The 20,708-nt window shown below is 41.8% G+C and overlaps 1 protein-coding gene across 7 annotated transcripts in view; it reads left to right on the top strand.

The window, feature by feature from the left end:
* ME2 (malic enzyme 2) overlaps nucleotides 1-18,483 on the top strand; it is a 36,586-nt gene extending 18,103 nt beyond the window's left edge. For 6 of the 7 annotated variants that reach the window (XM_054808972.1, XM_054808968.1, XM_054808969.1 and 3 more), the window contains 14 exons: nucleotides 1,074-1,207; nucleotides 2,589-2,738; nucleotides 4,738-4,813; nucleotides 5,523-5,684; nucleotides 6,201-6,304; nucleotides 6,629-6,738; nucleotides 6,863-6,960; nucleotides 7,993-8,106; nucleotides 8,199-8,313; nucleotides 9,450-9,592; nucleotides 14,008-14,110; nucleotides 14,735-14,805; nucleotides 15,534-15,632; nucleotides 15,999-18,483. In XM_054808972.1, the coding sequence (XP_054664947.1) occupies nucleotides 1,074-1,207; nucleotides 2,589-2,738; nucleotides 4,738-4,813; nucleotides 5,523-5,684; nucleotides 6,201-6,304; nucleotides 6,629-6,738; nucleotides 6,863-6,960; nucleotides 7,993-8,106; nucleotides 8,199-8,313; nucleotides 9,450-9,592; nucleotides 14,008-14,110; nucleotides 14,735-14,805; nucleotides 15,534-15,632; nucleotides 15,999-16,148 (1,629 nt within the window). In that variant the 3' untranslated portion in view covers nucleotides 16,149-18,483. The remainder of the gene's footprint in view (nucleotides 1-1,073; nucleotides 1,208-2,588; nucleotides 2,739-4,737; nucleotides 4,814-5,522; nucleotides 5,685-6,200; nucleotides 6,305-6,628; nucleotides 6,739-6,862; nucleotides 6,961-7,992; nucleotides 8,107-8,198; nucleotides 8,314-9,449; nucleotides 9,593-14,007; nucleotides 14,111-14,734; nucleotides 14,806-15,533; nucleotides 15,633-15,998) is intronic. The other variant, XR_008574595.1, reaches the window with a different exon arrangement.
* Nucleotides 18,484-20,708: the final 2,225 nt, after the last annotated feature.

Below are 20,708 nucleotides of genomic sequence, written 5' to 3'. Positions count from 1 at the left end.
CAGCCTTAGCATAGCAAAGGCTTTCCTGGATTTTCACCTCCAGTGTTTGCACATATCAATTTAATCATTCCCTGAACTGACCCAGTGGATAAACTGAAATAAGGAAAGTTTCTCATTGCTCTTTTGGAAGTGGCAAACTTAGTGGGGTCAGTTGTTGTCGGAAATGGGGTCAGCGCTTTGAGCCAGGTTGGCTGTGAATCCAGACTTGGATCAGTTAACATCTTGCCAAGTTACGCCTAGGAGTTAACTGCCCGTGAAGAGGTCTTCACTAACAGGTAGCTCTCAGCAGGCAGTTACACGTACTAAGTGAAAAACCACTTTTATTGAATGTTATTGTTAAATAGTTCAAATTAGTATTTAAGTAACTATAAATTAAACACTTCAGCCACCTTGAAATGAAGAAGAATGGAAATTGTGGGATGTTTTTGTGGTTTAACTCTCCTGAAACTTAATTCGTTATAAGTGAGGCTTTTTGGTAGTAGACAACTACAGTTCAAGCCAAGTAGATTAGTTCTAGCCCTAAGTAAAAATCATGGGTTTAGGTTGAATTGTGATCTCAGTAGAAGTATTGGGGCAATTCAGTAACTTTGGGATCTGGCTGGATTACTGGAAGTGTGTAGGAAAACAGCAAACTGAGCAATTCAGATAAACCTCTGTGTACTAAATGTTACTGTCTGTGATTGTAGAGACCAGACTGAGTGACTAACATGTTCCTGGTCAACCCTATACGTTCCTGTGAAACAATTCAAGAAGCAGTTGTTACTTTACTTTTAAACCTTAGCCTGCCTGCAGTGAGATCTCTTAGTTGTTCTCCAGTTTCACAGAGGAAAACAAAATCTGACAAAGGGCACGAGGACTCAAGAGATGCGGAAAAGCTGTGGTCAAAAAGGATACCCCCAACGGATGAGGAGAACAAATACAGCAGAGACAAATACATCCAAACCCTGTCTGCTCTGGCACCTGCCGTGAGAAAAGGATGCAGCGGATAGTCTGAAACGGCAAATAGAATGACATTATAAATAGAAATGTTAGAGGAAGAACTGCTAATTATTTCTCACCTCTCTTGTTTTCAGGGTATGGCCTTTACATTACATGAACGACAGATGCTTGGGTTGCAAGGACTTCTGCCTCCTAAAATAGAAACACAAGACATTCAAGCCTTACGCTTCCATAAGAATTTGGCAAAAATGACTGACCCCTTGGAAAAGTAAGTGCTCCTCTGCCCTTGTTTCGTCATGCAAATAAATGGAAATTGCTGTAAAATATTGCATGGGGATAACCAAACAAGGTTTCTGTGCCTCCACTGGGTTTTTCAGTCATTGGAGGTTATTTTCACTTCTGCACAGAAAACTGCTTTCGTCAATCATGCATTCATCACGTGGCTAAATGAGGTTGGGAAGCTTTTTTCTTATATTACGTAGTCATAAGGTAATGAAAAAGAATGTGCACAAATTAGCCAGTAACAAAGCTTCAAACCTTGCTGTAATATGTAATAGGTATTTCTGTAATATGTAAGGCTTGGGTGGCAAGTTGTTAGAGCACAGAACTGTTGGGGGGGAGAAGGAGGCAGCTAGCACATGCTAGAAAAAACATGTGAGAATGAAGGTAAACCGAGGGTTTGATAATTAGGTCTGAAAAACAGTGTTTATCATATACAGCGGATAGGAATTACAGGGTTCGAATTTTGAGTCTCATAATGTGTAATTTTTTTTAATATCTTTTTTCTGTTTAACCCAGTGGCTTAGTGAAAAAAAAGTGAAGGATTTTGATTCGATGATTTTTTAGAATGGCATGTTTTTAGCATCCTGTTACTGTTTTCATATAAGCCTGTGTATATCTGCATGTAAAAATACGCAGTCTCCTACAGGCGAGAGGAGCACTGGAATGGTTTGAGGCTTACTGGACCACATCAAAACTCTTTTGTTCCTATGAAAACTGAAAGATGGCATTTAAATCCACAGCATGTCACTTGCTGATCTGAAAGAGTCAGGTCATCTGTATTGGCAAAGTGCCCGGTTGCTGTAGCCTAAGACGAATCGTTAATTCATTACCTTTATGGTTTTGGGTCAACAAGACTGAGTATGAATTGATACACGGTAGATTGGTAGGTGAATTTGTAAAAATGCGGGTTTGATTTATACAGCTAGGTAAGACCTTCAAAATGAACTTTTAGTTAGGAGTTAGTTTGTGCTAATATTAGGGTTAACAAGACCTTATTGTCAGGACCTTATTTTTTTTTTTGGATGAAAAATTCTTTCACTGATAATTTTTTTAACAGTAGTGAGACTCCCAGCTGCATCCTGTAATAAATCCATGGGTTATCTTTTATCACAATGCATGTTTATGCATTGTTAGCATGCATGGTGTGTCATATCTAGGTTTTTATTTCAGCTTTTTAGTACTGCTACTTTCTCTTTTCCAACTTTTGGTTAGGGCTCAAAGCCCAGGTTGAGACGAAGCAGGAATTTCATGAAGAAATAATTTGAAGCACATTTGGTTTTTGCTTTGACATTTTTCACATTGTTTTAAATAAGCATAAATGTGAAACAAGAAGTGGTGTTTGGTTTTTTTCTTTTGCTTGATTTCAGGTATATCTACATAATGGGAATCCAAGAGAGAAATGAAAAATTATTCTATAGAGTATTGCAAGATGATATCGAGCGGTTAATGCCAATTGTATACACACCAACAGTAGGCCTTGCCTGCTCACAGTATGGACACATCTTCAGGAGACCAAAGTAAGAATATTGCTGCAACTTATATTATAATTTTCTCTGTATACTTGCCTGAGGTTTTGTGGTGGGTTTGACCCTGGCTGGAGGCCAGGTACCCCCAAAGCTGCTCTGTCACTGCCCTTCTCAGCTGGGCAGGGGAGAGAAAATATAACGAGAGGCTCCTGGGTCGAGATAAGGACAGGGAGAGATTGTTCACTAATTAACGACATGGGCAAAACAGACTTGGGAAAATTAATGTATTACCAATCAAATAAAAGTCAAGTAATAGGAAATAAAAAACTTAAAACACCTCCCCCCACCCCTTCCTTCTTCCCAGGCCCAACTTCACCCCCCATTTCTCTCCCTCCTCCCCCCCAGCGACACAGGGGGATGGGGAATGGGGGTTGGGGTCAGTTCCTCACACGGTGTCTGTGCCGCTCCTTCCTCCTCAGGGGGAGGACTCCTCACACTCTGCCCCTGCTCCAGCCTGGGGTCCCTCCCACGGGAGACAGTCCTCCATGAACTTCTCCAGTGCCTGGAGCATCTCCTCCCCCTCCTTCTGCACTGACTTGGGTGTCTGCAGAGTTGTTCCTCTCACATCTTCTCACTCCTCTCTCTGGCTGCAAAAGCTGCCACTCCTTTTTTTTTTTCTTTCCCTTCTTAACTCTGTCATCCCAGAGGCGCTAGCACCATCGCTGATGGGCTCGGCCTTGGCCAGTGGCGGGTCCGTCTTGGAGCTGGCTGGCATTGGCTCTGTCAGACGTGGGGGAAGCTTCTAGCAGCTTCTCACAGAAGCCACCCCTGTAGCCCGCCCTCCCACCGCACCCCTCACTACCAAAACCTTACTACGCGAACCCAAAACATGTTTTATTTCTGTTTCATTTGGATTCAGCTATACAAGAGTTGTACCAATTCAAGGGAGTGAAGTTACCCCTCTGCTTGGGGTATTAAATGTACCCCTGCACGCAGCCTGTGCAGAGAGGCAGGAACACAAGGGCACGCACACCCCTACAGCAGATTTGCTGGAGGAGGCTCAGGCTAACGGTGGTCCGGGCAGAATCGAACTTGTGACCAACATGTTGCTGCCGGTGGCAAAGGGTCATTTCCATTATACTCTCACTGCAATTCAAAGTATTTCTTGAGAGCTTTAGTGGTGTGTGGAGGAAGGGCTAATCATTCACTGCCATGAGGACTCAGCTGTGTGGTGTGGCTGCTGTGATAAAGAGAGTTAGGAAACTCATGGGTTTGCTCCTGATCTGGGGCAGGGGATGTGAAAGAGGTACTCTTAGCTCTCACATCCTTCCTTCCCTCTGCCACATCTCTGTATGTATTATAGATCAGTTTGAAAACTTTCCCCCTCTAGAAGTTGTCTGTTCAAGAAGCAGCAGATGGATTGGAACTCAGGATGTGTGCCCCTTTCTTGCCGAGAACCAACACTTTCCATGTGTTGGTAACTCATGTTACCACCTCTGCCGAGCCTTTCGTGCCCCCTTTCCTCCTAACCACAGAGGGCTTGCTCAAGCAGAAGAAACACAGGCACTTCACTTCTGCTTCTTTGTCTCTCATCCCAGCAGCAGTGGGAAGCACTGTTCTCCTGGTCTTGTGGTCAGTCCCTGTCTTTCTCTTTCCTTTCTTTTCCCTCCCCTCACCTTGTGTAATATTGTGAATGGAGATTCACTACAGTAAAGCCAGGCTTAGGATCGTGTTCCCTTCTCATATCCTTACAGGGGAGCCTAGATCCTCTGAGGTGTTTTGCCCTAGAGGAGTAATAAAGGTGAGTATCTGTAGTAGTGTAAATTTGAGGTAGCATCAATAGGTATTTTCTCTGTGTTCTTATTTTAGAGTGTCAAAGTAGCTGAATGGACTTGTGGGTTAGAAATTGTCCTTCGAGTGATTTATGTCAGTGACTACAACACTTTCAATTTCAAGAAAATGTTACTGTTTGACATTTAGTTTTACAAAGCAAGGTGAAATTTCTAATTGTCACCTATAAAAATATTTCTGCTTTGTTTTTTTCTTTCAGAGGATTATTTATTTCTATCTCAGACAGAGGCCATATAAGGTCAATTGTGAACAACTGGCCCGAGAATGATGTTAAGGTACTACCACTGTATGGTTTTTTTTCAAGTTGTTATCTTAAGATTTGTTAGTATTTGATGGAAATGTAAATACTAAATAATGCATCCTTGGCTGTTTGACGATGATGGCAAAATACAGCTAATGAAGATAATCCGTACCTTGAAGAGCAATGTTTTATCCTAAATGTAAGGTTTATGGTTTGATGATGAGAACTAGACTTGCCAAACTTTTTGACTTCATTGTTCCACCTTTTGGGGAGGTGTTGGGGGAAACACCTCTGGGTCTTATTGTGTTACATAGCAGTAGGAGAGGTGATCTCATCCTCAGATTAGGAGGCAGAAGTGGTAATTGGGAGGCTCAAATTTTGCCATTAAAACCTGTATGATGCGGTTGGGTTGAGAACCACAAGATGAGATGAGGTCAATGATACTTAGCTGAACTTTTTGATGTCTGGATTTACAAGGGGAAATCACAAACCCAAGTTACAAGCTGCTGTTCCACATGGCAGCTTGGATCCTTCCCACTTAGCTTTCAAGGATTTGAGCAGTGGATTTCAGCAAAGAAAAAGGAGCATAGCAGATTCTAACATTAAACGTTATCACTTCAAGTAAAATGTTCCCCGTAATCTATTTTTTGTTTGAATTTTTGCCTGGAAAAATCACAGTTGGTATCGCTCTACACTATATAAATTTCGGTGATTCTGATCACTTCACTTGCTTTTGTTTTCAGGCTGTTGTTGTCACTGATGGAGAAAGAATATTGGGTCTTGGAGATCTAGGTGTGTATGGGATGGGAATTCCAGTAGGAAAACTGTGTTTGTATACAGCCTGTGCAGGAATACATCCAGATAAATGCTTGCCTGTGTGCATCGACGTTGGAACTGATAATGCAGTAAGTTTGACTGAACTTTGCCTGCCATAAGTTATTCCTATGAAACATATCTATTTAAGAGTATTGAGTACTATAAGAGAAGATTTTTTTTGATCACTTGTAGTTAAGATAAACCCAAATATTTTATGTAAGGGTAAATGACTTGGAATTCACTATACACTTACATATCAGTGATTGAAAAACGCCAGTTAATTTGTCAGTGAAATGCTGCATTTGGAACTTGGAACACTGTAAAATAGACAGTCAGGTTGACCTGACTTCAAAAAGCTGGAAATGTGAATCAGATCTATTAAAGCAGTTTATTGTTCACAGTATTGATTTGTTCCATTTTAAAAGCAGCCATCACCAACCTCAAGTGCCGGCTGAAATTACTGAACATTGATATAGACTGGAAGCAGTTACAGTGGCTGTATAAATGCAGTATCTTTAGTGTGAAATGTGTTACTGTGAACTCTGGGAAGTGCATATTGAGGAAGTGATTCATCCTGCTGCTGTCTTTGATTTATTCTTTTTCAGACACTCTTAAAAGATCCATTTTATATGGGCCTGTACCAAAAAAGGGATCGCTCACAGGTCTATGATGACCTAATTGATGAATTTATGGAAGCCATTACAGACAGGTATGACACTGAATATTCTGCACGGAAGTATGGCCAAAACTGCTGGCAAAAAAACCCCCATAACACACTGTCCTTGAAACCGTTATTTTAAGGAATAAGGATAGGACTAGAAGTCAAGAGATAAGACTGTATTTCTGGCTGTGGAGTGATTTTCTTTGTGACCTGGAACTTGCTGCTTGTAGTTATCTGCACAGAACGGAGATGGAATTGTTTTAAGCAGTGAAAGGCCTGAGGGCATCCTCTTTCCAAAGATAATTGATTACATGCAGGATTTGTTTTAAAAGGATTGTGTCTAGTGATAGAAATATTTGCCATGTTCTGTAGGTATGGCCAGAACACACTTATCCAATTTGAAGACTTTGGAAACCACAATGCTTTTCGCTTTTTAAGAAAATACAGAGAGAAATATTGTACCTTCAATGACGATATTCAAGGTATATCCTTTGTTTATGTTCCTTAATGTATATGCAAAAAAACCCCCCGAAAACTTGCCTAAAAAACCCACGATATGCCCTGTAGATATGTTCAACTCTTCTTGGATTTGTACTGCTTTTACAGGGACAGCTTCAGTGGCCTTGGCAGGACTGCTGGCAGCACAGAAAGCCACTGGTAAACCACTTGCAGAGCAGAAAGTGCTGTTCCTTGGAGCAGGAGAGGTGAGTTCTCTTAAGGGCCCTAGAGCAACAAGAGATTTAACTGTGTATTTTTTGGTTCTGTAGGACTTGTGGAGATTCACGTTCTCTGAATTCCATTGCAGAACTCTTTATAAAAAAAAAGCCAGCTGAAATACATTAACAGAAGGGGCTACCTGCTTAAAGACGATTATTTGAAAGGTGTTTAACATTTGCAAGGACTCAAGTTTTTTCACTTTCTTATATGGACTTAAAGAAAAGCATCAGGGACTTGTGTGTAGTTGAAGGGGAATTTACTGTAAAATTATGATTTAGTAAGAAAGGGGGATGAAGAACATCTGTTAATTTTTATAGCATTGCAGAGAAGTACACAGTGGTTTTCTTAGTGAGTTAAATCAGTGGCTGTTTGCAGCAGACACTAGTTAGTTACTGGGGCCGCAGTGTCAGGACCAGTACTGTGCTTCTTGGTATGTCAGCAAAATTGCTTCTGTGGTGCTGACAAAATAATTTAATTAGCTGAAAATTTCTCCAGCTGGGGAAGGTCCTGATTGCAGTAATCGTCTGAAATTCTGTTGTTGCCTGAGCACTGAGCCCTGCTCTGCACTTCCCTCCACCTTATTTCTCCTGCCAGACTTGGCAGCGTGTGCCGCGAGCCAAGAGAAGGGATGTGGAGGGAGGCGCTGCCACCATCTTCTTTCTGCCCTCACAGGCAATGGGAGCAGAGAAAGGTTCGGAAAGCAGTTGGGCACAAAACACTAGGCCGTGGTTTCTTGACAGGCGGGCTGCGGCGCTGACGTGTTCTTACTTTCTAGTTGGGCTGCTTTATTGTGGCTGCTGAACTGATGGAGCCACAGCACCCAGAAAAGCTGCCTCTCTCTTTTTCTTGAAGACATGACACTGTTGATCCCAGGAGTCTGTCCTCATCTAGGCAAACATTGCTTGTGTTTCAGAGCTGACTTACTAAATGGTTTTTGTGGGGATCTTGAACAGAGTGGTGTTGGTGATGACAGATCCCTTTTGTGACTTGTTAAAAATTAAAGTCCTTTTATCCACAAGGCTGCCCTGGGAATTGCAAACCTCATTGTTATGGCTATGATGGAAAGCGGCATTTCTGCTGAGGAAGCCTACAGGAGAATATGGATGTTTGACAAATACGGTTTACTGGTTCAGGTAGGGGTGCACCATGACTTGAAACACCACAATGCAGGTGGCCAGTGCTTTCTGTGTCCTTGTCACAAAAAGAATCAACTTTTTGTCTACAGGGCCGAGAACAAAAGGTAGATTCCAATCAAGAACCATTTACACATCAGGCTCCAGAGCAGATACCAAAGACGTTTGTAGAGGCAGTGAATGTACTTCGGCCTTCAGCTATCATTGGTAAGTAAGATTATTTTTGTTTCTGTGTTTCCATCATTTGGTTATTTGCTGCATTTAATTTGCTAACGTGGCTCCAAGGATGCAGTGATCTGCATTTCTGCTAGTGTAAATGAAATGAAAATGTGAGGTCCGTTTTCTGCTTGAAAATATACTGAGGTGCAGGTTCTCTCTCAGAGCATCCTCCATTGCAGCTGTGGTGCTCCTGCATCTGTGTCCTTGTCCAGCTGGTGTTGGATTTCAGAACAACTCTGAGTGGGACTGCGTGGCCCCAATGAACTGCAACTGTAATGAAGGGCGCTAAGGAAGACATAAATAGAACCTTTTTCCCAGACACATTCTCTACACCAGCAGCAAGGGAGAGAACAATCACAAACACGGCATTTTCTGCTTTACAGGAGTTCCCTAACTTGAGTAATTTTTTAATTTATTTTTCTTTAATCTTCCTTCCTTCCCTTAGTCAGCTTCTCTGGCCAGAATCTGCCAGCAGCGTGGCTTGAAGGAGCTATTTCATACTTCAGATCACCAATACCTATTAAATCACTGACTTATGTAGGTATTGATTTATAACTGTGGCTGTCTGCAGAGGTCAGATGGGATTACAGGTATTTCCTAGTGCAACTCTGAAATTTCCTTTGCACATGATTTCTTTGGAAAAGAAAAGGTTTTAGGCTGAGTAGCTACCCCAAAGTTTTTGTAGCCGGTGTACAAATATACACTGCTTTGATGTATTTGTACCTATGTGTTTGGGTGTGGTCAGAAATACCAGTATCAAGGGAATGTGCATTGCAGTTAACACCCAGCTAGGATGAATCATCTGTGGAGAACCTGGAGTTCCCGCTTGCTTATCCAGGGAAGTGATAAGTGTTCTTTACACAGATCAATTAAAAAAAAAAAAAAAAATCATGTAACATAGGCTTTTGGAGCACATTAATTAGATGGTCCTGTGAAAATAAGAATTTAAAGCAGCCATGAACAGAGCAGTGCCTGGTTTCCATCTCCTGCTGCTAGAAAAGCCTGCGATGCTTTGCTCTGAGTGGGAGTCTTCGGGGTGACATGAACTTAATCTACAGTTGCTGTCATCTGCCCTGAGGCAGTCAAATATTGATTCTATTTTGATGTGTTTCCATTTACTTCAGGAGTTGCAGGAGCTGGGCGGCTCTTTTCTCAGGATGTGATCAAAGCAATGGCCTCTATCAATGAGCGACCCATAATATTTGCACTGAGTAACCCTACAGTGAAAGCTGAATGCACAGCAGAGGAAGCATATACACTAACAGAGGTTGGTAATGTTTAGAAATATTGTTGACCTGTTGGCACTTTGCTAGAATTCTTTACTGACTGTGAGAATGCAAGAACTCAAATTGTTTTATTATTCCTTGGACTTATTGACATAATAATACAGATCTTTCTTGTCTTCTGGCAAAAGTAAATGGAGGTGATTTGAAAAGAAGTCTTGATTAAGACTTCTTAATGAATAATGACATTTTGAAAAGCTTAAAATAGCCTAAATCTCGTCACTACTTTTAAAAATTAACTATTTAATGTTTCCTAGCTTTGATCAATTAACTGTTTCCCACCACACTGTTTAATTATTTTGGTTTTTAAAGAAACATCTTATGTTAACATCATCATAAGTAAAGTCCTTAAAGCAGGTAGTCCTTGCATCAACCCAGGAATTCTGCTTTGTACTCAGTCATTTCCTAACACCTGCAGATCAGAACTTGTATCATTAACAGTGACCTGTGCAGACCTTTGCTTTTCCAGGGCAGGAGTCAGTGGTGTCCCTCTGTCCTCGTGTTTCCCAACGTCTGTGTCTCGTACACTGGCACCACCAAATGTTGAAATGAGTGAACCAAGAATAAACACACCTCGTTCTGCACCGTTACCTCAAAGCCATTACACTGTGGCGTGCTTGGGGGGGAGGTTGGGATTTTTGGGGTGGTTTTTTTAATAACACTATCACCAGCACATCCAGACCTTGGTTTTGCCTTTAATGAAGCAAGTCTTTTATCCTTCTGCACAACTTTTTATCTAAAAAAACTAATCATCTTTGAAGAGAGCCTGAGGGGAAGGAGGTGGGGGCAAGGGAGCATTGGGCAGACAGAGCGCTAGCTTTAGCACTTTGAACTGGCTGGTAATGCCTTTCCTTTACATTGTAGACTCCAGCTAGCTGTGATCTCTCCCCTGTCCACAGGGCCTGCCTGCAGACTTCAGGGGTGCGGCTCATGAAAAGACTTATTTTTTCCTTTTCTTTTTTTTTTTTTTTCTTAACACAGTCCCAAATCAAGTGACTCATATGTGAAAATGAGTGGGTGGAGATCTTTCCTTGTTTCTTGATGCAGAACTATGAACTCCTCCTTCCCACTGTTAGTGTGGCACAATTGTTTCCAGCATTACAACCTCAGCAGTGTTAGCTTCACACAGGGAAGGGTAGAACTCCATCATCTCCCGACAGAACCAGGATTCTCTTCTGTGTTACTTGGCCTGTCAGCTCAGAGGGAGCTCTTGCTACAGAGATTTGCAAGTCCAGAGTGAGCCCTAGGCAGGAATAACAGCCTCTGGACCTTAGCTTTTAATAGTAAATACGAATGCTTTTAAATGAAGATGGTTTAATATCTCTCGGATATCTTGCATTAGTCAGAATAGTGACTCGGGCAATGTTTCAGTATATAAAATTAAATTCCAATATCTTAGATAGAAAGTAAACAAGACTTAGTTACACAGGCAAGCCTTTAGCTGGCATAAATAAATTTAAAAACTACTGGCATCTCTGATGGCTGAAGGAGGCCAGCAGCACTATTAGAGGAAGGAGCAGCCTAATTTTTGTAGTTTTTATAGAATATCAACATAGCGTTAGATGCTTTAAGGGAAGAAGCTCACTTGTTCCCCATGGCTGGACCTCAGAGTAGTTACTGCTATCAGACGCAAAAGCAAGACAGTACTGGTTAAATTCAGGTGTGGTAGCATGTCATCACTGAAGTAGCTGTGTGAGCGTAGTGCTATTTAAAAAGTTTGTGCCAAATTGTGGTGGGTTGACCCTGGCTGGGGGCCAGGTGCCCACCAGAGCCGCTCTATCACTCCCCTCATTCGCTAGACAGGGGAGAAGAAGTATAATGAAAAGCTTATGGGTCAAGATAAGGACAGGGAGAGATCATTCACTAATTATCATCACGAGCAAAACAGACTGAACTTAGAGAGAAATTAATCTAATTTATTACCAAGCAAAACGGAGTAGAGGAATGAGAAATAAAATTAAATCTTAAAACACCTCCCCCCACCCCTCCCATCTTCCCAGGCTCGACTTCACTCCTGGCTTCAACCTCCACCCTGCCCCCAGCAGCACAGGGGGACGGGGAATGGGGGTTACGGTCAGTTCAGCACACATTGTCTCTGCTGCTTCTTCATCCTCAGGGGGAGGACTCCTCTTAATCGTTCCCCTGCTCCAGCATGGAGTCCCTCTCACGGGAGACAGTCCTTCATGAACTTCTCCAATGTGAGTCTCTCCCATGGGCTACAGTCCTTCACGAACTGCTCCAGCGTGGTCTCTTCCATGGGGTGCAGACCTTCAGGAGCAGACTGCTCCAGCGTGGTCCCCCACGGGGCCACAGGTCCTGCCAGGAGCTTGCTCCAGCGCGGGCTTCCCACGGGTCCACAGCCTCCTTCAGGTGCCTCCACCTGCTCCGGCGTGGGGTCCTCCATGGGCTTCAGGTGGAATCTCTACACCCCCTCATCCTTCCTCCATGGGCTGCAGGGGGACAGCCTGCTTCACCATGGCCTTCACCATGGGCTGCAGGGGGATCTCTGCTCTGGTGTCTGGAGCACCTCCTCCCCCTCCATCTGCACTGACCTTGGTGTCTGCAGAGTTTCTTATATCTTCTCACTCCTCTCTCCAGCTGCAAAAGCTCTCCCTAACTGGTTTTTTCCTTCTTAAATATGTTATCCCAGAGGCGCTGATTGGCTTGGCCTTGGCCAGGGGTGGGTCCATCTTGGAGCCGGCTGGCATTGGCTCTGTCAGACACAGGGGAAGCTTCTAGCAGCTTCTCACAGAAGCCACCCCTGTAGCCCCCCCACTACCAAAACCTTGCCATGCAAACCCAACACACAAATGGAGAGAGGATCTTTGGATTTTTTTCCTGTATTGGATCCATATATCCTTTTATTTGTGATTTTCCATAAGTTATTATTTATAGGCATGGTTTTATTTGGACAATTAAATATTATTGGTCAGCAAATGAACGAGTGTAATTTTGTTTCGGTCCTTATTAATGAATTTTGTAATGCTTTTGGCTTTTTAGACTTTTCTTCATATCTAGCGTTTCTTTTCATAATGCTGTGTAGTTCTCTGAAATGCGCTCAGTTTGCCCTTCAAAATGTATAATATTTTTCCCTTCACGATACAGTAATTACCTAGAAAATCCTCTCTGACTTTACTTTGGCGTTTAACTAACAAAGTTTGTCAGGCAATTAAGGATCAGAGCTGTCAGCCCCATGTGTCTCCTGGCTGGTGTGAAATCTGAGGAAGTCAGTAAAGAAACAAAGATCTCCTCACTAACCTTTTATTCCTTATTCTTTTTCCACTAGATGGCACCTGTAAAAGCCTGATGCTTTAGTGCCCTCTGCCACTGTGTATTGTGTGGGCTTTTGTTGTATTTTAATTTTAATTGTCTTTTGGACCTGTCCTCAAATGCATCCATATATTTTGCTCCCTACACAAAAAGCCCATTGTCATGGGTATGCCCTAACATTCAAACGTAGTTCCTGAGTCTTTAACTTCTTTGGTAATTTGTTCTCAAATGTAGTGGTCTTAGGAAGCCTTAAATATTTTAAAATAGTTATTAAACCTGTTGCTCAAAGTCAAGATTTTTTGCTTACAGCGGTTTTACTGCTTGAGGAAAGGGTCATTTATCTTGTGGGTATGTTTCCCACTCCAAACTCTGGATTTGTTTTAATATTTTGTGCTGATTAAAATCCTTTTCAAAGGAAGGGTAAGCAAACTGCATTATTCACTCCTCTCGGAGCTCACAGCAATAGAAGTATGATACAGCAGTTCCTCCCTTCACCCTCCCACCCATCCGTAAACCTTTTGTTACTGTACTTCTGTTTCAGTCTCCTTTTGGAAGTGGCTGTTAGTCAACTGTATTTGTACAGTCTCTGTATACTATGGTGGTGGGTCCTGGTTCGTGGCAATGGTTCCTGATACAGCGCTATGCTTATAATAACGGCGAACACACAAATACTTTATTTTGTGAGTAGTTCCTCTAAGTCATTGCCATCTTAAAGAACAATGAATGATAAAAGGAACAGATTGCTTCCATTCCTTAGGAAGCCATACAATTCAATGTGTATGCTTCCCTCTTTTGCTTTCCAGATCTTTGCTGCAGAAACATGCAGATGCTTACCGAGTCTTGTATCTCTTCCAGGCCTTGCTGGAAAGGGTGGGTTTGGTTGTTGTCATTCTGGGATTGTAGAAATGAAGTCAGCAAGGGATTTAAGTACATGCTTGAATCCAGTTGCATTCAGTAGGGCTGTCTGCCTTTTTGCATTTGGCTGTGTGCTCGAGTATCTTCCTGACTCAGTGCTAGAGCTGACTGGGAACTGTAGGACTCTGGTGTCCCTGTGTTTCATAATGACAGTGTTGCTCCCTACTCTTGGCTCTTTAGAAGCTGCATGACTGATTATTCCTCTGTTTAACAGGGCCGTTGCTTGTTTGCCAGTGGCAGTCCCTTCGAGCTGGTGACTCTGAAAGACGGAAGAACCTTCAAACCAGGCCAAGGAAACAATGCTTATATTTTCCCAGGTAATAAATAAAATTGTCATCTTTTAATCTTTAAGACTAGGCTATTAGCACTTCTTCTTGGGTTTCCTTGCTATGCTGGGCACAGTTAGTGAAGCAATGTGAAGAGGTGCTACCAGCATTTAAAGCTGAGAACTCAGAAGAATAAATGAAAGAAAATCAGTTAAGGATGGATGTTAGGCATGTGCAGCTACATCTGCAACATGCACACAATGAGCTCACCCAACTGGATATTTCTAAGAAAACAAAAGGGTGTTATTAAAGGCTTTGAAAGCTGCTGCACTATGAGTTCTTCTGCTTGTTTTGGGGGGGAAGGAGAAACTAAGTGTCAATATACTCCTGTTGAAGTTATGTCTGCACAAGTGAGGGTACAGAAGCAGCACCGGGGATATTTCTCTGCCTTCCCCTTTCTCTCCCTTTCCTCCCTGAGCTGCTAAGCTCCAACCCCTTGTCAAAAGCCACCTATGGTGGTAGATGCCTAGCACACATGGTAATAGTTTCGCGAACGTGTGTAGAAAGCGATGGGAATATTTTTACAAATAACACTCTAGATGACTCGCAACTTCTCGGCAGCAGGCTGCATATTATAAAATGATGTGGCCCTAATTGGCAATAATTTTATTGTAGGCGTGGCTCTCGCTGTGATCCTCAGCAGTGTTCGACATATTAGTGATAAGGTTTTCCTAGAGGCTGCTAAGGTAAGTGTGGAAGCAGAGTAGGCTGTGGCTTCTGACATGACAGTGGATGACGTGATAGGCAATTTCTCAAATCTTGCTGGAACTCTATGGTTTCCTGTTTGTTTTCTGTTGGTTTTATCCCTCCCCAATGGAAAAAAAAATGGATTTTGGTCAACCAAAATTGTGAAAAATACCACCTGCCACTGCAAATTTAAATTTTTTTTTTAATCCAGAAATTAGACACCCAAATAGAAAATCTGTTCATGTGTAAATTGCCTCCCAGCCTCGTAGGTCTGGCAGTAGGTGTGCCGCCGCCTTCCGCCCCGCTCTGTGTTCCACGGCTGGTGGTGTGGTCAGGGACGCAAGTGGTCCCTGGGCTCCCGTCCTCTCTTGCCTTTCCACTCTGGAGCAGGAGCAGCTACCGTGTCGGAGTAACCACTGAATTAACTGGCCAAACGCGTGGGCAGTCCTGCAGGCACCTTGCACTCTTATAACTTCCATGTTTAAGGGAAGTTCGGCCTCCAAAAAAATAGGATCTTTGCTAAATGCTTACAAGCAGAATTTGCTGATACGGGCACAGATTGAAGAGTTGATCTTTGAGAATTTTGAGATTTTGACTGCCCTATTGTAGTGCTTTGGGTGCACTTGAGTAGTAAGAACACCACAACTTGTTTCTCTGAGGTGTTCTAGCACGTTATTGATCCCATTTGGGATGCAGTAAATAGAACTTGTTTGTTTTTCTAACTCAGGCATTGACAGAACAGTTGACCGATGAAGAACTCGCACAAGGAAGACTTTATCCTCCACTGTCTAATATCAGGGAAGTTTCTATTTATATTGCTGTGAAGGTGAGTATGAAGCATAAAAGTGGACTGTACTAAAAGTGTGTTATGTGTACGTTAACTTGCTGAATTGCACAGTATAACCCTTAAGCACTAAGTGGTTGGGCACAAAATACCCAGTTCTTTGTGCCTTTAATAAGAGACACTTAGAAAAATCTTGGGTTTGTTGGACACTTCAGTGATAATGGGCCAAAATCACGGTCCTTTGATTTCTGAAACTTAAGTTTTCAGATCGCTGGTAAAGCATTCAGGAATTGTAAAATGACTTTGATGTTTATTCAGTTTGGCAGTCCTAAACATATTGCAGTGGAAACGTGGATGTTATGTGAATGTAGTAAAAGGCACAAACTGCATGGTGATTTAACTTTCCAGGTTATGGAATTTTTGTACGCAAACAACATGGCTTTCCATTACCCTGAGCCTGCAGACAAGAACCGTTACATTCGATCAAAGGTTTGGACCTACGAATACGAATCCTTCATGCCAGATGTGTATGACTGGCCCGAATCTAAGGTTCACTGATATATCAAGATCGCACTCCTCAGGCAGTATCTTGTACTCTGCAGGGATCCCTTTTTCAGACCAATTTAAATCATGATCTTTGAGTCCTGTAATTTATTTTGCTCATTTTGTTGTCTTCCCCCCCCTCCCCCCTTCTACCCTGTTTTTCACTTGACGTAGATTTCTCCCCACTCTCCCAAGTACCTGATAAACTTTATGGATGATGACATCTGTCACAGGAATGAGAGAGCTCTCCAAAATTAATTTAAATAATGACATTGCATTTCTAGCTTAGAACCTGCACTGCACTGAAGAATTCCTTTAATGATATTTTAGCTCTGTGCGTTTGATGAAGAACTATAGCTCTCTCATCACTGCTGACTCCAGAATGATTTATTTCTGCTTTTAATAATCAGTCTTCTACTTGTCCTAGCGTTGTCACACTTTGTTATCTGTGACATCACCAGAGAGCATTTGTCCAAAAAAAAAAAAAAAAATTTTAAAACGAATTTAACAGTTTAGTGGGCTGTTTTGTCTGATGTTTAAAGATGCCTGTGTCCAGACTTCCTTGTGGCATTGGCTGCTCTGTTTCTTTGTGCTTTGTGGAGCAGCATGGTGTTGCACATGTGGAATCTGCAGCAATGTTTGTCTTTTGTGTTTTCATCATTGTGTGAAATCTGTTATCAGGGAAAAATGCGAACTAGTTAAAATTATCCTCTGAAAGCCTGAAAATAATAGTAATCGCTTAATAGCTTTTGAAAACAAAGCTACGCTGTTGCGTAACAAATTCTATCACGTAAAGGCAGGATCTGAATTAATCTACGGAAATCTTTTAGAGATTTTTTACAAGGAGATTTTCTGCCGTGGACTCCAAGGTGATGTACCAAAGGATTTTTGTTTCATTTGTTCATTTTTTCAAGGTTCTGTTTCTTCTAAGCTAAATTTTCTCCCTGGCATGCCCTTTTTCTCATGAAAAGATGCGTGTGGTGTTTTCATGACATCATTGACTCAACAACTCCTAAGTGGACTCGCCACTTCGAACAAACCCCCCCACAGGCAGCTGATGAAGCTGAAACAGAAAGTGTTACAGGCAGCAATTGACACACACTTTTACAGAAGTTTGAATGTTTCTTGTGGTCTCAGTCCAGTATATTCAATTCAGTTTGAATACAGGACTCAAAAGATCCGATGCTTAGAAGCTCTAAGCTGATCACTTAATCTCCCCCACTCCATTTACAGGTTGAATTTGTCAGGGTGGGGGTTTTTTTGTGTGTGTGTAAAACTAAAAACTGCGAGGTTTTTTCCTTGCACATTTGATACAGCTACCACAACGTGCATTCCTTTTCATTTTGTTCATATCAGGTTTGAGTGCCCTCCGCTCCTTTGTATTAGCAGGCAAGGACACACAGTGATAGTTACAGTCTGTGACTTCTCTAAATCTGATCTCTGTAACAAGAGCGATGGTATAAAGATAATGTGCTGTTCCATAGTTTGCTGCATCAAGGCCACAAAAAAAAAATAGGATGAAAATAAAGAAATAGATAGATGTAAAAGGGCTATACTGCCAAACTTGAAGCTGGAATCCAAAGAGATGAAGTAAAGCTTGCTTAGGATTTACCCATGGCAATCACCTCTCTCATATCTTCATTCATATTGGAAAATACGGTCTCCACAGAATAGGCCCAAAATAGAACAGGGAAAATAATCTCTGAACCCCCTTGGACATGGTCTCTGCCACTTACTGCCTAGTATCTGATTTTAAAATTATATTTGTGTATTAGATAAACAGTAAACTTTGGGAAGGCTTTACCTAAGTGAGGAAAGAAGACTGATTATGTAAACACAGAAAACAGTGATGTGGGGAAAAGACTGCGTATTCAAACTGTGGTAAAGTGCTGTCTGGTGGGGCTCAAAATGCTACGTTGCCAAGTTGGGCAACGTACGTGGTTTGCAACTTGTATATGTAAGTATCTGTACAAAAAAGACCAACACACACGTGATGTTTTTACAAAGAATGCTTTTTTCATCTATTTTTGCAATGCCTGGTTTTTATTGTATTTAAATTTGTGATCTTACTGAGAAATTATTTATTTAGTATACAAATTATTTTTACCTTCTGAAAATTCAACTCTAGCCGAAGCCTGTGGCAGCGTGTCAGTGGAGTTCTGCATCATCGAATTCAAATGCACTGGGAACGCACACTTCCTCTCTTCTGCCAATGTACCAATTAGGCAGACGAGTAATTAAAATATCCCGTGCACTGATCTTGTGTCCTGCCTGAGAATGATCACAGAGGCAGGGCAATCGGTCCATCAATATAATTCTGTCTTACAAAATAAAGATCTGCATCCATCTATTCAGTCTGATTATGGTTTTTTTTCAGGCAAGAAGTGCAGTCATGGTCCATAATCAGTGCACATTGATAGTACCCAGGAAAACCTGTCCCACTTTATGGCAGCCAAGTGGTACCGGTTAGACTTCATCTATTCATATGCACCTGTGGTCACTGTTTAATTGGGTTCTGTGGATCATCTATAGCTTGCAATATAGACACAGTGGAATTTTACTTTTAATGTATAACCATTGTTTTCCATTAGCAACAGGCAACATGTCAGCTCACTTAAAACTTTGTGAGCTGACGTGTTCATCTTTTTCAGACTTTTTTTAATAAAATACACAGATTCCTGTTCAGTTTTGTGTATTCTTCAGATCTAATTAATCTTTGAATTAATTACAACTGCTAATTTTTCCACTTAGGAAGGAACCACAGTATCTTTTTTCATATTCACCTAAAGGATGACTGGTGTTCTAGCTCTTTACGCAGCCCTGGGGACTTTGCCTTCCGAATGGTGTAATGTCTTTCACATTTCTTCTATGAGGATACTATTCTGGATGTGCAGAACACTTCTGAGAGGGTCAGAAGTCAGTAGCTCAGTTTTTTCCAGCACTGGTCCAAGACTTGCTTCCTTAAATTCAGCAAGAGTAGGGCCGAGCCTCTCGGCAGCAATGTATAGAAACATCATGGGGAGGAGAAGAAGGGTAGCTAAGGGAGTGCAGCCTTTTTTTTTTTTTATCAAATATGTGTGTTCTTGTTCAAAGAAGTTATAAAGATTTGTATGTTCCTGAAGCATATGCCCATGTGCCAACAATGGGTATGTAGAGGAAGACTATTAAAACGTTGTCTCTGATAGATTTTAAGACCCAAATGCGATTCGTCACAGTTGTTCTTGGTTATGTTTGTGAACAGTGATGTTTCATGATGTTGTTTGTTTTCTGAGCTTAAAACAAAGTGACCCTTCACATGCAGTTTGGTGTTTAACAGGTTTCCCGCAGTACGTGAGTGTCTTCTCTGTACTGTTGTTCCCAGCACGTTGTTTTGTGGGAGCGGGTAGAGCAACCCTTTGTCACGCTCCTCCGGTAGTAACTGTAGAGATAAATACTACACCTTTTAGTTTTTCATTAGCAGCCCTAGTTAGTGACTACTCCTGTAGGAGAGTTGGGATCACTATTGTACAACTGCAACTGTGAATTTTAGTTCAGTTGACTCTGGGCCTAAGTAAATCCAAGTTGTCTTTCATTTGGAGCTTGTTCCTGGTCATCTTAGTGTCAAGGGAGCAGATTTGAGCACCTCTGTCATTCAGATAAAGGTATCTACAAGACGATTGGACTGTAGAACAGTACAGTTTCAGCTATAAGTGCTATTCTTGAATTTAAGAAAACCACTGTTATTTCTGGACTCTTTAAGATGGTGTGTACTGCTATGGCATCTCATAACCCTACGTAATAGGCAGGGTCTGGTGTTACATTGAATACTGGAGCAAGGAGAAAATCTAGAGCAAAGCTCTAATTGCACCCACTTGACAGCTGAATTTGTGCAATGTAATTCAGTTACCGCTGGTGAAGGGACATCTAATTCTGTATGTATCTACCTTGACCTACCTGCCTACTCCCGAAATACACATCACCATGGTATCGCAAAGCCTGCAGATGTTCTGGGTGAACTGTGAGGAAAATTCAGCGTGCTTTTAAGTCTCTTGCTTCCCGAATCACAGCGCTCGGTGATGATGCAGCTTACCTGTGCCTGCTCCAGAGGGAGATGTGCTAACAGCTATGTTGTACATGGAGAATGCGGTACCTGGCGGCACGATGGACTGTGGCTACAGCTCATTAAAAAGTTCTCTTGCATCAGATGTTTTGCTTGCGGTGCAGGATTTACATTCCCTGCACACGAACCAGGCGCTGGATTGAACTGAACTCTCCGAGTACCTGTGACTTTAAATAGTTCCTGTCTAATGAAAATGGAAATAAAAATAATTTTAGGGCTATATAAACATAGTAAGATGGCCAGTTTGTCAAGAAATAAAATGTCAAAGTAATTTACATTTATTTCTATCTTAAACATATCTACCTTAAATAAATGTGTGTCTGCTGGAGTGCTTGTGAGAACAGTTCTAGCCTAATCTGTCTGGGGTTGACTTTACCTGGGAGGGTCATTGCTCAGCTGAAACTAAATTTGTATTTAAATGTGAACTGATCGGGGTTTTTTCTCCTTTATAATGTTGTAACTCTATTGAAATTGTG

Source organism: Grus americana, chromosome Z (assembly GCF_028858705.1).
Source record: "Grus americana isolate bGruAme1 chromosome Z, bGruAme1.mat, whole genome shotgun sequence".
In the NCBI taxonomy this organism is placed as follows: Eukaryota; Metazoa; Chordata; class Aves; order Gruiformes; family Gruidae; genus Grus; species Grus americana.
Note: the sequence above shows the minus strand (reverse complement) of the source record. Positions and strands in the feature narration are given on the sequence as shown.